The sequence below is a fragment of the Galeopterus variegatus genome, unplaced genomic scaffold, assembly GCF_000696425.1.
Source record: "Galeopterus variegatus unplaced genomic scaffold, G_variegatus-3.0.2 Scaffold416, whole genome shotgun sequence".
Taxonomy (NCBI): domain Eukaryota; kingdom Metazoa; phylum Chordata; class Mammalia; order Dermoptera; family Cynocephalidae; genus Galeopterus; species Galeopterus variegatus.
In genome coordinates this window covers 426,370-443,668 of record NW_007726527.1, presented here as the reverse complement: position 1 = coordinate 443,668, position 17,299 = coordinate 426,370, and the positions used below count along the sequence as shown (strand labels likewise).

Here is a 17,299-nt window from a genome sequence, read left to right as displayed (position 1 = left end):
ATCAGTTTTTTTTTTTTTTTTTTTTTTTTTTTTTTTTTCCTTTTTATCTTTTTCCGTGTCCGGCAACGGATCGCAACCCTCAGTGTCGCGCCCGTACCAGACCGGGACCAGCAACGGGATCGCAACCCTCAGTGTTGCTCCCACGCCTTGCTCAGCCAGTGAGCGGGAACTGGTCTGTATGTGGGATCCGAACCCTCGGCGGGAGTGCTGCCACGCTTCCCAAGCGGTGCACTGTAGCAGTGTGCCACCGGGCCGGCCCAGTATTTGTATTCTTACATCGCTTTGCTTTTCATCCACTCAACAAGTATTTACTGAGCATCTATATGTACAGGGAAGAATATGTGGTGCAGTAATGAAATGTAGTCCTGTCTCAATAAGCCTACGCTTAGGAGAGGGGCGATACAGGTAGGGTTAGGGAGGATAAATACGTTTTTAACACCCTGGTACACCAAGGGGTAAAAATGCTGTGGGGATCCAGAAGGAGTGAACTCATCAGGTTGGGGGCACTTAAGGAAAACAGTACTAAAGAGACAGAATTTGATTTGGCATTTTATTCTTGGGTCTGTTTTCAGAAGACAAAGTGGAGAGTCATTCCTGGCTTTGGAACACAGAGGAAGGCGTGAGGCTGGAAAGGGGTTGGAGCAGAGCGTGGGGGGTGTGAACTTCCAGCCTAAGAAGTTTGATTGGATTTGAAAAGGAGGTGATGGAGAGCCACCAGGAGGTTTTCAGCAAGGGAAAGGATATGAGCTGGACTTTAGGATTCTTAAAAGGACTTTTCTCTTCTCTGCCATATTTCTGTTTCAGGGATGATGTGGTTAAAAAACAATAAAAAGAAACAAAAGGAAATGGACTTGAATTTCCATTGACACCTTACAGTCAAGGAAGGTCCTGTCCTGTTCTTTCATAAGAAGTGGAAATCCTCTGTTTATCTAAGGGCCATTAACATTTTTTCACAGCAAAATACCACATGATCTGCCGTGCCTCGAGATATACTCATCTAAATAAAAGGAAGCTATTTCCTTAGAAATTGAGTCACAAATGAAAAATATTTAGGGAGTGCCATAGAAACAAATGCACTGTCTTCCTGAAATATGGGAAATGAATTTTGTAGCATCTATCTGCATGGAAAGAAATAATTCTTCCCAATGCTTTACCTAGAATATGTGACGGGTCTCAAAAAGTTCATGGAAGGATTTGTATTATCTTTTAATCCAGTATTTTCCATGAATTTTGTGAAGTACCCTGTGGAAAAAGAGCGATTGAGGTAGAAAGAGAGAGAGAGCATGAGTGAGTGTGGGAAAGACAGGAGGGTAAATATTTTTAGAATGGAAGGGGGGTCAGATAGTCAGGTCTCAGGCAGAGCAGATCTGGGGATCCAGGCAGCAGTAACTGATGGGGCAGTCTCTTCAGAGTCCTGCTCTGGGAATGATTCACCCCACTTTTTTCCATTCTTGGGTCACTCCTCTCAAGACAGATTTCTGGCCAAGGGTTGAGCTGGCCTAGGTTAGTTATAGTCCCACTCCTTGGCCAGGAATGTGGGCTTCTGATCAGTAGTTACACAAAGTTCACAAGGAACCCCAGAGAGATGTTTTCCCAATGAAGGAGCTGGATGTTATTCTCAAAAAAGGGGGATCCTGGGCAGGCAGACTCACAGTTGCCACCACCTTTGTTCTGTCACCACATTCACTTCTGAATCGCATGTAATCTGCTTCTGCTCCACCAAACAACTGAAACTTCAAGGTCATGGGTGAGCTCCATGTTGTTAAGTCTTACATACAGAGGAGATTAGCTCACTGCACTGCAAGACTGGAAAGGTGTTTAAAATGTACACATGGCCACATCTTGGCTCCTCCTGATCTAATTCAGCTGCCTAAGGCTTTGGGAATCAAACAGACACAAACAGATGGCACACCAAAAAGATGCTAATACATGGTTGATTATAATTGGGCAATAAGTAGAAACTTCCCTGCTGAGACTTTGGATGTGGCAGAGATTACAGGGTTGAGGGACAAAGCACAGTTCCAGCCAAGCCCTATTTACGAGGGTTGATTAGCAGAAATGAATTCCAAACCTGTGATTGCTCTTTTTTTTTATTTTCTGCTGAGTCATTGATAAGACTCCGGACTGTGATTAGCTGTGGCCCCAAATCCTCAGCATATTTCTAAGAGTATTCATTCGAAATTCAGCAATACGTGTTAAGTGTCTTATTTCAATTAGGATTAGATGTGAATGCAAGTCACCCACAATAACAGTGGCTTAAGCAAGTTGTTTATTTTTTCCCTCAGTAAAAATCCACAGGCACACAGTCAAGAGCTGTCTGGTGGCTGTGCTCTGTGAATTCCTCAGGGACCCTCTCTTATCCGTAAAGATTGGTCCTCGTTCTCAGTGTCCAAGGTGGCAGTTAGAGCATCCCCTGCACACGTGTGTTTCAGGCAGAAAGATAATGGAAGGGCTGAAGAAGAAAGGGCTATAGAAGATTCTAGAAGCTGCCGTACAACACTTTCACTTGCATCCCTTTAGCCAGAACATGCTACCTGTGGCTATAAAGGATACGGAGAAATGTGGACTTTATTCTGTGTGCCAGCTATCGGGCTGGCATTACTATGAAAGAAGAGGAGGATGGAAATTGAACAAGCAGAGGCCTCATTTACATTTTCACTTGAGCTGGGTACATAAAGATGTGGCTAGCTTTCCTCTCCTCTGAGCAGCAAACATTTCTCCTGAGGTTCTTGTATTGGCAGGTTGGTCGGACAGGCTCTCCACTTGACTGCTCACCTATGAAACTGCAGCCCAAGAGAAGAGACAGGTCTGAATTAAACCCCTTTGCCCATCTGTCAGCATCTCCTTTTTTTTTTTTCTTTCACTCTCACATCAATTTGTTTATTGTCATCATAGCACTTTTCACGACAGGATATTTTCTCTTTTTTGTGGTTTTTCTTTTTTTAAAATTTTATTCTTTTAATTGACATATTGTAATTATACATGCTTATGGGGTACAGTCTGACGGTTTGATGCATATGTAGGTTGTATAACAATTGGCAGCCAAGAATACTTTATCCAGCACAGCTATCCTTCAGAAATGAGAGAGAAATAAAGACCTTCCCAGGGCACCTCCCTTTGTTCTGGGAGTATCTACTGAGATTCGAAATCATGTCAACTGAGCGGCAGTGTGTTTGGCCTAGGGTAGCGTGTTACCCTACCCTGTGTCCTTCGATAATGAGGAAAGTTCTGAAGGCTCAGTCCAATGTCAGGAACATGCTGGTCTTGTTATACTCAGGGTCCTGAGGATTTTGTGAATATTTCTTTACTGCTCCTCCAGCCTCATCTTACAATTTGTGCTGAGTTTACTCCATGAGGGAGCCCAGAAGTCCTCTTCCCCCTTGGTCTTTCCACCTCCTTCCTTTTCTACTCTCCCCACCACCCCCAGCCTCTACTGGGCCCCGGTTCATATCACCAGTGCTGCATCACAGATGATAATTTCCCTTTGCCCTGAGGCTTTCCATTTCCCAGAGTGGAGCTCTTACAAGTCCTGGTGTTTCCTAAATTTGATTTCTGCACTTTCAAGGGCTAGAACTCAGACAATTAGTGAAAGCAACAGGGAAATAAACTGCTTAAATCGATGAGTGAGCATTCTGATGGGCAGTGCTGTCCAAGGAGGGAATGGGTTGCCTTGGGAAGTGGTGAGCTGCCTGTGTGTAGAGGATTTCAGGCAGAGGTAAGATAACTGGTGGGTGGAGGACAATGCAGAGACTCCATGTTCCTTAAGAGCAATTAGGTTAAATGACTTCCACTCCCAATCTGACCTTCTGTGGTTCTTTGAGCCCCCAAAATATACCATGTTGTACAGTGCCTTCTTGAGGGAATGCAGGGAAAAGAGGAAGATGTCATGGGAGGTAGTGGAGAGTAGTGGCAGAGTACTGGCTCTCTGGCCAGACCACCAGGGTCCAAATCCTGGCCCCGTGTCATCTCTGTGACTCTTAGCAAGTCTGACCTTTCTGGGTCTCAGTTCCTTTATCTGTGTAGTTGGCGTTGAAGATCTTCTTACTTCATAGGACATTGTGAAGATGAATCATAATGAGGTGGGACACGTAGAGCAGTGCCCAGCATGCAGTGAGCACTCGGTAATGCTTGTCACTATTGCGTTACATACGTAACTCTCTCTCTAAAACAGAAATAATGATTGGAATTGGTAGTATTATAATTATTATCCCCCTTGATGGAGAAAGAAAAAATGGAGCACACTGAGCTTGAGTTTACAGACAACACCCTTGCCAAACAGTAAAACTATTAGAAACCAAATTTGTATTAGTCTGTACTCTTTTTTAAAAAAATTTTATTTTGGGGCCGGCCCGGTGGCACACTGCTACAGTGCACCGCTTGGGAAGCGTGGTGGCACTCCCGCCGAGGGTTCGGATCCCACATACAGACTGGTTCCCGCTCACTGGCTGAGCGAGGAGCGGGGGCAACACCGAGGGTTGCGATCCCATTGCCGGTCCCGGTCTGGTACGGGCGCGACACTGAGGGTTGCGATCCGTTGCCGGTCACGAAAAAAAAAAAAAATTTATTTTGGAGTCTGGCTGGTACAGGGATCTAATCCTGGACGTTGGTGTTATCAGCAACATGCTCTAACCAACTGAACTAACTGGCCAGCCCTAGTCTGTAGTCTTTAGGATTCACCTGACACCCAGGCAAAGGAAAAACGTACTAGCTCCTGTAAGTGAGAGGAGGCACAGGTGTAGCAGAGGATCATGGCAAGCAGGAGCTGGAAAACAGTGGCACAGTGTCCCAGCCTCTCCTGTCTTCTCTTTTTGTTTGGGCCTCTTGGTTTTCAGCAGAGCCTTGAAGGCCAGGTATTTGGGGGCCAGGCAAGGCACAGCAGAAGGAAAGCACTTCTTGAGCCATTGGGAAGGGGGACAGGAGGTCGTGTGTCTGCCTGAGGCACCATGCTGAGCCACATCAACTAGAGGGCAACACATGCTGTGACTAAAAAGGCCATGCAAGGCCACATGTCCCTGGGTGAAAGTAGGGACATATGATATTCTCGGCCTTAGCTTGGCATGTTTTCCTCTCTTTTCCTTCTGATCAATGCATCCTTCAAGGCCCAGCTAACGTATCATCTACTCAGTCAAGTTTTTCTCACCGCCTTGGATCAGTTGGAAATTGCATTCAGCTAAAATCACGACAGTGGCTTAAACTTATAACAAGAGATGTGGAGCTGGACAGTCCAGAGACGGTCCCTATCATGCCATCTGGAACCCAGGCAATTTCTCTCTTTCTGCATGCTCAGCCATCTTTGGATTACTCTTGCCCTGTGGGTGCAAGATGACTGCTCTGCTTCTAACATCATGTCCCCTATGGTAGGCAGAATAATGGACTCCCAAAGGTGCCTACATTCTAATCCCTGGAACCTGTGAATATGTTAGGTTACATGGCAAAGAGGGATTAAAGTTACATTTGAAATTAAGGCTTCCAAAGAGCTGAATTTAAAGTAGGGAAATTATTATCCTCTATTATCTGGTGGGCTCTATTATCTGGTGGGCCCAATGTAGTAAAAGGATCCTTGGAAGTGGAAGAGGGAGGCAGAAGAAGAGAGTCAAAAGGAGAGGTGACTGCAGAAGAATGGTCAGAGAGGCAGCATTGCTGGCTTTGAAGATGGAGGAATTGGCCATGAGGAAAGGAATGGGGGTGGCCTCGGGGAGCTGGAAAAGGCAAGGAAACAGATTCTCCCCTCAAATCTGCAGAAGGGAGCACAACTCTGTCAACACCTGGACTTTAGCCTGGTGACTTCCAGGTCAGACTTCTGACCTAGGGAAATGTAAGATAGTAAATTTATATTGTAAGCCACGAAGTTTATAGTAGTTATTACAGCAGCAATTGGAAACTAATACATCCCCCTAGCACCAGGTCCCTGTGCCAGGCAGGAAGAACGGAAAGGGCAAAGGGCATTTGCCACTTAATTCAACCCTCTTCCCCCTTTTAAGGAGATTTCCAGAAGTTCCTCCCTTCGCATTGGCCAGAGCTGTCCCATGGCCACCTTTATCTGCAACAGAAACTGGGATATGTACTTTTTCAGCTGGGCACATCACCATCCCCAACAAAATAAGGATTCTATTAGTACAGAGGAAGAGAACCAAGGTCAGTGGTTCAGATCCATGGACCAACCAGGAAAAAAATAAATAAATAGCAGAAGAGGAGGAGAGGAGATATTGGGCAGACAACTGGGAGTGCCTGCCACACACTCCCAGGCAGAACTGACTATTCCTCAACATGCCACAACACATCCTTCTTTCCTCCTATCACTGTCTTTAGGTTATATTGTAATTTATGAGTTCTCATGGCCATTCTCACTGGTTGGCCAAGAGTTCTCATGAGCAAACACTGTGTTGGATTCATCTCTCTGTCCCTGGTTCTCAGTGCAGAGGCTGGTACAAAGAAATGTTTGCATCAGGTTGGATGGATGAATGTATAAATGAATTTGCAAATAAGAGAATGATCAGTGCACATCATGGAGCCAAAGTCCCTTTGTATTTTCCTGGGAGGATGGTCTGTTGGGGTTAGGGAGATTTTATAAGACTATTCAGCCATGATGGCAGCCTCAGCTCCAGTTAATTAAACCAGTATTGCTGCAGTTTGTCACCTTTCCTTACAGCTTATTATGGTCTGCGTTTTGCTCAGGAGGAACTGAGCAAGCCGGTCAGAGGCTGCTGCTACGTGCACCTGTCACAGCCTAAAGAGCCTCAATTAGTCTTGCATATAAGTTATGCTTCCTGCCCGTTTATTATTTTTAGCACAGCAATATCTACTTGGCTCCTCCAGAGAAGACTGCATGAGACTTCAGTCATGAAACTACAAAACGGTGGCATCTCTAGCTCACCTGTGATGACTGTTAAGCCCATGACAGTTTTTTGGGATGCTCCAGAGCCCCAGGACTCAGGTTTTCCTGAGAAAGACAGCAGCCTCAGCCATCCAGCGCCCTCACGACCTGGTTCAAGGCCACGTGTGCATTTGTAGAAAAATCTGCTGCTTGGATCCAACTTACATAAACTGTCCATTTCCTTCCTTCATTTCCATTGGGGTGAAACTCAGTTGTTATCACAAAGGTTTAGTTTCATTGCTGTTTTTTTCTCTCTCTCCATTCCCTCTCAGTTACGCAGTATCATGACCCACATCTTCAGCACCTGAACTATATAGCTGAGAGCCCTGAAACCCATAAGGCCTGGGGCAGGCTGTGGAGACAGGCAGGCCAGCCACTGGGCATCGGGTCACAGAGAATTCCTTACCACCTGAGGCTGCTTCAACACCAGAAGCGAGTTATGTAGAGATAGTCTTTTTTTGGCAGCCATTTTTAACACGATCTTGTTTATTTTAGAATCCCCTGTAGTACCTAGGTCGGAGTCCAGCCAAATCAGCTCAGTAAATGTTGGTTCTGAATTCAGATGGACGTGGGTGGGCACCCACCTCATACCTTCATTTGACACCCAGGAAGCCCCTCTCCTGTGCCACAGCCTGTGAGCACTGCCTTCTCAGCACTGGGCCTCAGGAGGTATTTTTCAAAAGCATTTTTATTTTGGTGCGATAAGTAGTAAATGGATTTTTTTAATTGGGAAAATATTGAAATTTACAGACACAAAATTAAACTCACCTATAATCTCATTACCCAGAGACAGCTACCACTGATATATCTTCCTATTTTCTCAATCTTATTCCTCATGAAGGAATCTTATTCCCTGTTTCCCTCCAGATTTCTCTGAGGATTAGGGGAAGGGGAGAAGGTAGCATGTTATTTTTAATCTTTTAGCTTCAGGTATTATTGGGATATGTAAACATATACAGATATATATCTATATGTATGTTTATATTATATATAATTGGGATAGTTTTTATTAAGATACTCCCTCCAACTCAGTGGCTTAACCAAAAGTCATTTCTTCTTGCCCACACTTCTGTAATAGGCTGGGTGTTGGCTGATCTAGGCTGGCCTCTGTTGAGCAGCTCTAATTTAAGGTGCAGCTCTGACTGGGCATGCCTTCTGACTGGGCATACCATCCGACTATGGGCTGGGCTCAGGTCTACTCCCTGGGTGTTCTTCCTGAGGCCCAGGCTGAAGGGGCAGCTCTTGCCCAGAGAAGCTCTTCTCTTGGTGCTGGCAAAGGTACAAGAGGACAAGCCCAACTGGGCAAGCACCTTCCAAGCTCTGCTTGTGTCATGTCTGTTAACATTTCATTGCCTAAATCAGGTCACACGGCTGAGCCAAAATCAAGGGACAGGGAAGTGTATCCCATTCACCATGAGGCCAAAGCAAATCACATGGCCAAGACCACCATCAGTGGGAGTAAAGGAGGAAGGGAGGGAATATTTTTGAGATCAATATAATCTACCACACATTCTAAATATCTGCTGGAGTACTCTGTCCTTTGAGATTTAAGTAAAATCTACTCGGAACCCACCTGGTCAGAAGTATCATCCAATCTCTCCAAAAAACCTCTAGCCAAAGCTCTTCTACCCATTGTTTCAGTTTATGGATCATTTATTCATCTCAAGTGTGTTGTCCCTATTCCACACTCAGGTCCCTTTCCTTGATTCCATCCCTACCCCCCAATAACTTACACAGATGTGTGCAGAAGATTTTGCTGAACATTTGGAACAACAAAGGAGCTTTCTGTCTCTATGTTTATATCTCTGTGTCACTTGGCCCCCTCCTCTAGGTTCTGTTTGCATCTCAGCCCACGCAGCCCTGGCCTCAGAAGTTCTGAGGTCTTATCTTGGCTGAGCCACATATTTGTGCAACTTGGTTCATCTTTTTTAATTTATTCAACATATGTGTACTGAGCATATGCGCCCTTCCCCTGATGAATTTATAATGTAGTAGGGGAAATTAATAATTTATATTACTCTTTGGGGCCGGCTAATTCTTTGTGGTGGGGAACTGTGCATTGTGGTCTGTCCTGTACATTGGAGGATGTTTAGCAGCACCCCTGGCCTCTACCCACTGGTTGCTGGTAACACCAGCCCCACCTTCCTTGAGTTATGGACAACTAAATATCTCTTGCCACATATTCCCCAGGGAAATTTCCCTTTCAGAAATCACCTCAGTTGAGAACCACTGCTCTAACCTATGGTAGACTTGAAAAGACCTCTGATAAGTCAAAATAATGTGCTAAGAAATGTTCAGGGAGGGTGACGTTATTACCTGGTGGTGAATCTGTGAAAGCCTCATGAGGCAGGTGGCATCAGAGCCAAGATGTCAAGCATGGTTAGGGTTTGCAATGAGTTTCCTGGAGGAGGGAAAAGAAGGGTACATGTGGGTGAGCAAGAGTAGCTCTTTGTGAGTAAAGCAAAGGGTGAGATAGGCACGTTGGTAAGAGCGGGGTCAGATAAGTCCTGTGCGGCCAAATACTATAGGGCCATATAAGTTGTTATAAGACTTCCACTTTCACTCTGAGTGAAATGGTAATTGTGTCCGACGCTGTGGAGGGGGTACATTTGGATATAAGTTTGTATTCTTAAAGCAGAGTAATTGTTGCAAAGTCTCATCCCTCCAGAGGTCATTTTTCTGACACCCAGGAAGAAAACAGAAAATGCCTCTGAGGGGCATGTCCCTAAATAAATCCATGCCTATATCTTGGTGTTCCTTACCTCTCAGAAGATCTCGCTCTGAATTCTTTATTTTAGGTCTAAGTCTGATGGACTTGGTTAGCCAGTTCCCAGGAGTCGATTAAAAGATGGAAGGGGAGGAGAGTAAGGGAGAGGATTGGTAAAGGCAGGTCCAGACTCAGCAGCAAGCTTCCAGCACAATAGGGGAAAGAGACTAAGAGGAAAAATGAATGTATGAGTGACTGACTGAATGAATGAATGAATGAATGAACAAATTCAGACCAAATAATTCAAGAGGCACAGCAGTCTGGAGTCCTTTAGGCAGGGGAATGTCTATCCTCCATGACCCCTGCAGACACTGCTGTGTGAGAGTGCCACCCTAGTGTACCAGCATACATGGTATTTAAAAAGGTAGGGGATATGTGAAGTACTGTGGAACTCACGTGATAAGAGTTTAGCACAACAGTTAGGAGCAAGATCTAGAGTTAGACTTCCTAGCTTGAATCCTTGCTTCATGGCTCTGCAGTAGTAACACTAGTTACTTAACCTTGCCAGGCCTTAATGATCTCATCTATAGAATGGGGATTCCCTACTCATAGAGTCATTGGGAAGTTTAGCTAAAATAATCCATGTGAATTCTTAGCTCAGTTCCTGGCATAGAATAAATGCTCAACAAAAGCCAGAAGTTATCACTATCATTTCACTGAAAGAATACAGCTTCTGAGACTTCCCCCAAATCAGAGCTGTAGCTGCTGATCTGGAATATTCCCAGAGTCTCCTGGCAGCGCTGAAATTTCCCTTTCAGAAAATATATAGGATGGCTATGAAAACGGAGGGAAGTTCCAAAGAGTAGGGACAGTTGCGTCTGTCCCTTCCATCTCTCCTCTTCTGACAGTAAAAGCCAGGCCACTGAGGGAGAGGACAACACGCTGCCACAGGTATTGGCCATCAGCCATTTCTTGCAAGATATTTCCTTTGAGCAAGACTGGCTCTTCGCCCTTTGGCCATCCTGAGAGAAGAGCAGTTATTCTGAGATGCCTAGGAGAATGTGAAGCCCTTTTCCTTCAGATGCTATGTCCTATGCAATGTAAGAAGAATCTACCTCCAAATAAGGCATGCACACATTAATAGGGTTGGAGGGGAGACACCAGAGCATATTGCAAAATGGTGGCTATGAACTAGTAGAGGTACCTCTGGGGTGTTTTCCTTTGGCCAATGTCTGCTCAGTGGCAAAACTGGAAACATAGGGTGCTCTGTAATGTAACACCTTGGCCTGGTTCTGTGCATAATGGAAAACGGAGACTGCCAGGACGGTGCAGCAGGAAGGAGCTGCTCTCTTGCCCAGAGATGGCAGGACAATAAAGTAACTTGTCCTCTGTTTGTGTGTTTTCCAGGCTGGAACAGGAAATACAAGCACTAGAGTGCGAAGAGTCCCAGATATCTGCCAAAGAGCAGATCATCCTAGAGAAACTAAAGGAGACAGAAAAATCCTTCAAGGACTTTCAGAAGGTGAAGAAAACAAATGTGCTTTCTCTCAATTATATCCATGGGGAAATAAGCCCTGGCAAAATGGTGCCCACTGGAGGACGGTCCACGTGGTATTGATGAGATATCTGAATGCCAAACTCTGCGAAGTGAGGGGCGGATGTGAGAGGACCATGTGCCATCTCTGAAGCTGTGGGTGGCTTGTCTTCAGGTGTGGGACCACCTGGCCTGCTGGGAAGCATAGAGAAGAATTACTAAATTAACCCCATCTACCTCATGCCTGAAAAGTCTTCTCCTTTTGGACTCTAGAATTCTAAAACCAATTCCTATTAAGCAAATTAAACAAGCTCCCCGTGGCTTTAATTATACTTTGCCTTTTGAGTCTTTCTTTTTTGAAAAGGCTAGAAGCAATACCGTTATCAAACGGACATGAATTCCAAATACATAGAGTGTAAATACATGAAATTCTACTGCATACAAAAGCAGATGGTGCCATTATAGCAAAGAGTAGAGAGTCCCTAAAGTCCAAACGTCTCTATCTCAGAACTTGCCCTCCATTTTGTAACTCCTGTTTCCTCAGTACCTATCGGTGATAGAAAAACAATCTAATGAAATTAATTTTAAGATGGGGTTTTCTGATATCACTTCTCCAGTGCAACCAAGGATATTTGCTGGATAATTGAAATAAATGTTTATTGGAAGAAATTTGGTATGGGATGGGAAAGAGAATGGTAAACCCTTCCCTTAAATTTTGGGATCCCAAACGAATGTCCCAGAAGAAAGGAAAGCATTGGGTTTGCCCACCGTGATCAAAGTCTGGGCCTGGGTCTGGTGGAGGGGGGAGGGGTGGAGATCGGTTAAATGAATGAGGGGTTATACCCCACCCCTCCCGCATGTGTACTAATGCTCTGCCCTGCTTTTGTTCCCACAGAGCTTCTCCAGTTTGGATGGAGGTAAGTGCTCTTTGCCCCGACTGTAGACAAATGTTTTCCTTCTGATCAGCTTAGCAGGTTTTGTTAACACAGGTCACTGGGACACGTGACGTGCCGGTTTGTAAGGGTATCAGAAGGAGCAGCACTGTCTGCGGGGAACTAAGGAGGTCCGTGGGCCAAGTTTTCCCACGTCTCTCCTTCAAGAACTGCCTCTTGACTCCCTGTTTTGATTACAACATTGGTCTGCTCTTCTTCTGTTAGGTCCCAAAGGCTCACTGCTTGGGCCTTTATGGAAGGGTGCTCAGTAAAGAAGAGTCTAACATCAGGACCAGGTCCCTCGCAGGAAAAAACTCATGCATCCTGGTGCTTAGGTCCCCAGATTGCAACGCACATCAGAAGATTGTCATTTGGTGTTTAGGAACCCTTTCTAAGACCTCTGCTTCCTTCCTTCCATCCATCTATCAGAAAACTGCAGATTCTCCAGCTTTCCAGGGAAACAGGGCTGGGCAGACCCCTCCCTCCCTGTGTGAGATAGTTGGCCTGAGAACATGAAGGCTGGGCGCAGGGCCCTGGTTTCCTGATGACTCCGTCCTGGCAGGAGCAAGTCTTTTCCCTTCTCTCCCTTCTCTACCTTGTCCGCATCCCTCCTCTCCTTACCTGGGCTGTGGGGATGAAGCATTGTTTGCTTCTCGTCCTTCACCCTGTTCTCCTGACCTCAGCTACAAGCCTATGATTCCTACTTTCTCTCTGGCCCTCGGCTAGACCTGCTTTAAAATGCAGAGACTCGTTAGGAGGATCAGATACCATCTGCCCACCTGGTTCTTATGAGGGCAACATCTAGACTAGGAAGATGATCAGGAGCTGGACTAAGAGTTGGCATCAGAGGGTTTTTCCAGTGTCGTTTGGACAAACATGGGGAAAAGTTTAAACATGCGGAGATGTGTGATGCATTTTTCTGGATTAGCTGAAGATATTTGCACCAGGGGTAATTCTGACTTTGGCAAAATTAAAAAAAAAAAAAGTGTTGTGATTTTTTTCCCCCCAGCAAGTAAAAGGCAAGATATCAGGATTTTGGCTCCTTGGGTGACCTTTGGGAAGGTACAGAATTAAACTTCATGCTCCCAGTGCATATAGGCAGGGATGAGTCAGGGCCAAGCCAGCAGGAACTCCAGGAGAAGAGGACCTACGACGGTTCTAGGAAAAGTAGCTGAGCTTTCTCTGTGATGTGACCAAATCAGGGCACTTGTGCTGTGCTTTGGGGGTGGGCATGGACTGAGGAGGTGGCCTTGGGGAGGTGGCACAGCATGGAGAGTATAGTGGGCTTCCTGGGTGCTGGGGAAGACCTGAGTCACTCCATGTGATCCGCAATAATGCAAGAGGCATCAGGCGGGGACAGGGTGTGGGACATTGACCCTCAAACACCCGCGTACCCGAAGAGAGCATGTTGTCCTTTTACGCCTTCACTTCTTTTTCCCTTCCCTTCTCAAGACTGTCCCTAGACTCCTCTCCGATAGCTAGGGCAGGGGAGGGGCTGTACATCACGTCTCTGAAGAGGTGTGTGGAGCATGGAGACCTATATGGTCTATGACTTGTTAACGAGCAAAGACGAAGCCACCCTGTAAACTCTCACCGCTGCCTCTTTCATTTTCACCCTGAACTTCTCCTCTCATGGCCTCCTGCACCACCTGCTGCTGTTCCTACCCATTCGCCTAAGTGCTCATAGTGGTGGGGAAAGTCCTGATCATGCCTGAAAAGAGCCTGTGGAAAAGGTCACCCTTGGATCCTGTCCCTCGTCGCCCTTTGCCAGGATGAGAGAGCGCAGGCTTCAGAGTATGCAAGTCCTTGGAATCTCAAGAAATGGCCCAGGGAAGAGTTTCTGTTGGTCTTACTTGTCACCTTGGATTATGACTCCTGTCACCTGTGGTTATAACTAAGCCTGGGGTGACCTCTCTGTCACACCACACTTACTAGGAAAGGAAGAAGTTGGAAGGAGGGAACACGTTTTTCCAAGAGTGATCCATGTGTAGGTCACAATGTGGTCTGAGGGTAAAAACAGAAGCACCTTCCAGTTGAGTACTTAGGAATATCTCTTTATTTTTCTCATTCTTTGATTTCAAAGGCTCTGAGTTGCCAAGACCCTCTTAGAATCAACTAACTGTTGTTACTAAGAGCTAACAAAAAATTTTTACAGAACAATGATGCCCTGAGAAATAACATAATGATCTCCGTTTTTGAGACACATTAATTACAGAATCCAGGTCCAATTAGCATTATATAACTGTATGGATGCTGCAGATAGTCAGCAAACGCATCCTTGACTTAGGAGATGCCAAGAGATGGCTGCTGGTGTGTGTGTGTGTTGTGAGCCCACTTCTGGTGCCCTATGTGTGTCCCCCATGCATGCCAGAGGAAATAGAGGTCCTGTACTGCTGGATCACCAATGGCTTTTGATTTCATGGTAGCCTTGGCAATCAAGGAAAATTTATCCTAATCTTGAGTAGAATTTACTGGCCATACACCTTCTGACCGCCCTTCACTCCTCCCCCCCCTCAACACACTCTGCTGCTGTGTAGCAGAGCCCGCATCAGTTGGGTGGGTTGTTTTTACTGCTTTTGACAGGCACAGTGTCTGTGTAACTATAAATTGCGTGTAGTATGTATCTAGTGCTAACTCTATTCTTTACCTACTGAGGAGCTGGGGTGAAACTCTCAGCCAGAACAGGCAAAGGAAAAGGTCTGTCCTGGGCCTATCTCCGTCCTGGCTCTATGATACTGATCTTCTGAGGTCCCCATCCCATACCAGTGTGTGGGGCCTGGAGCCTTCCCCCCTTGAAACCTTCATACCGATAATTGAGAAATCTCAGTATTCAGTTTCCCATAAGAAGCATTTTGAGGAGAGTTTTCATCCATTCTGTTTCTCCAGCTTTAGCTATTTATGTGCTTTGTGGCTGCTGTAAATATTTCAGCAGCACTGGAACTAAGAAGCAGCGCTCATCTTAAATTTCTCCTCTGTAAGTGACCACTCTACGTTCTCTGATGGTGGGGACTTTGGAATAAGAGCGAAGTTTACTGATTGAGGCCGTCTAAAGAATTTTTTCCCATTGAAGGACTGGAGTCCCTGATTGTTATCCCTTGTGCTGTTCTGTCAGACACTTCTGAACTATGTAACCTTAGGCTTTAGTACTTAGTGATAGGAGGGGGCTGCCCCGTCCTCCTTGTGCCCCCTTCTCCACTCTCTTACCTCTTAGCAGAAGCCATGTAACCCCATCCCTCCAAAATCTGTAGCCTTCAAGCCTGTAGCCAGTGGATGTTGGGCAAAGGTAACTCCATCACCCACTCACATCTGGCAGGGAGCTGCCTCCTGGGGGAGGCTGAGGCATAAGCTCTAGGAATCATGTGCTCTGAGATGGAGCATCCTCTGTCTGTGAGTGGCTTTCGTTTCTAGCTGCCAGAACTTTCAGTATGCAGAGATGCCCTAGAAACTATATTCAGCACAGAATCCACTGGACACACATGCGACCATTCTGTGAGACCTTACCTGGTCTTCATGGCTTGAGCCTTCTTCTCATTTGAATGCAGAAAATTGGGTTTACCAAGACCCCATTCCACAGATGTCTGGAAATCCTCAGTGAAACTCTGAAGTTCTGTGAATCTGCTCTGGTCATCCCTCCTCTCCTAAACTGTCCCTCTAGTCCCAGATTGCTGCTCCGTTCTTCCCATGGACCACTGTTACCATTCTGCTCCTATCCCCTCAGTATGGCCTGCCTCAAGCTGCACTCTTGCCCATCTTGACTTCTGCTGGTTTGGGGCACAGACTCTTCCTATAACTCCCCACGGTGAAAGTAGAGAAAAGCCTGCAATCCCAGGTCAGGAATCATGGAGGCCCAGTTCAACATATTCTCTATTCTGCAACTGCAGAAACGTGGCTACACCCAGGGCCCCTGGCTCAAGTCTAGGTCCATGCTCAGGGGGTCCCCACAGACTGCTTCATAGCCAGTTCCCAGACCACTGTCATTTCAAAGACCCAACTTCCTTCCTTGCAGTGAGAGGGCTTCAACCATGTCTGTCCTACCCAGGAGCCACACTCCAGCACACATAAGGCCCCAGAGAAAGAAGGCAAATTGGGCCTCACTCCGATCTGAGGCCTGCCTGCCTAAGCCTTATTTCCTGTTCCTTTTCCCCAAGTAGTTGATAGAGAAAAATCCATTCTCTTAGAGAACCTCCACCTTTGCCCTAAGAACATAATGGTCCAATATCAACACATTCTATATTGTTGAGACTCACACGCGAGTCATCAAACGGTCTGGTTGGTGTAGATCTGAACTAATCCTAGTCCAGCGTCTGTTTGCAGTCATCTCCAGTGTGAAGTTAAAAAGAGAAAAAAGAAATCTCTCAGGACTAAGGCAGTATCAGCGGGGACAAGCGGAGGGGACAGGTATAAAAAATGTGGAGGAGGCAGAGGATACAAGACTGTTTGGATACCAGGAGGGGGGAGTTCATGGCACCAGTACGCCCAGGTGCAGAGCAGAGGAGAAGCAGCAGATGAACAAAGATACAGTTCTGTGTTGGATGTGTTGAGTTTGAGGTGATTGTAGGACATTCAGTGGAGATACACAATAAGCAGTTAGAGGTAATCAGTGTTGAGTGGTTGACATTTGGGATTTTGTGACATGGTCGTGATACAGGGCAGGAATTGCATCACATGGAACCCAGCTTTCTAGAATCTTCCTGCCTTCACTTTCCCACTTCTCTTTGGGGGATACACAGATTCTTCTTGTCTCACCCCAGTGGTTTCCTCCTGTCCTTTGATACCTTGGCCTGCCTGCTAATGTTCATGTCCTCCAAGGTCTCACCTCCTCCCTAAATGGGCTTGTCAAGGTATTTGCCCAAGCAAAGCTGATGGTCTCCCTTTTGCACAGCAACATTTGCTGCAGCTGACCTAATGGTGAGTTCAGGTGGAGGTATTTGGAACCTCAGAATGAAACACCAGCCTGAAGTGTTGAAATCATGGGATAAATTCTGGAGTGAGTTTGTCTGATTGTTTTAAGTGCATATAAATGGGTCTTCTGCATGAATTAGGCACATAAAGCTATATTTCTTTCAGGGAATGAACCTCGTAATAATCAGGCACAGAAAACTCTATCTCCAGTTCAGAGAATGAGTCTGTTTCTCAGTACAGTTGAATGCACATTTCCAGTTCGATGTTCCATATTTCATCAATTCCATCAAGTTGATAATGGCTCCCACTGGCCCTTCTCTGATTCATTTCCACCCCCCCCCCCCAACCCC

The 17,299-nt window shown here is 45.9% G+C and overlaps 1 protein-coding gene across 1 annotated transcript in view; it reads left to right on the top strand.

Annotated features, from left to right (window-relative positions):
- The window catches only part of PALM2 (paralemmin 2), a 76,408-nt gene that overhangs the window by 45,020 nt on the left and 14,089 nt on the right, over positions 1 to 17,299 (top strand). Inside the window, exons 5-6 of the mRNA XM_008568500.1 lie at positions 10,989 to 11,103; positions 12,011 to 12,032. Coding sequence (XP_008566722.1) covers positions 10,989 to 11,103; positions 12,011 to 12,032 — 137 coding nt within the window. The remainder of the gene's footprint in view (positions 1 to 10,988; positions 11,104 to 12,010; positions 12,033 to 17,299) is intronic.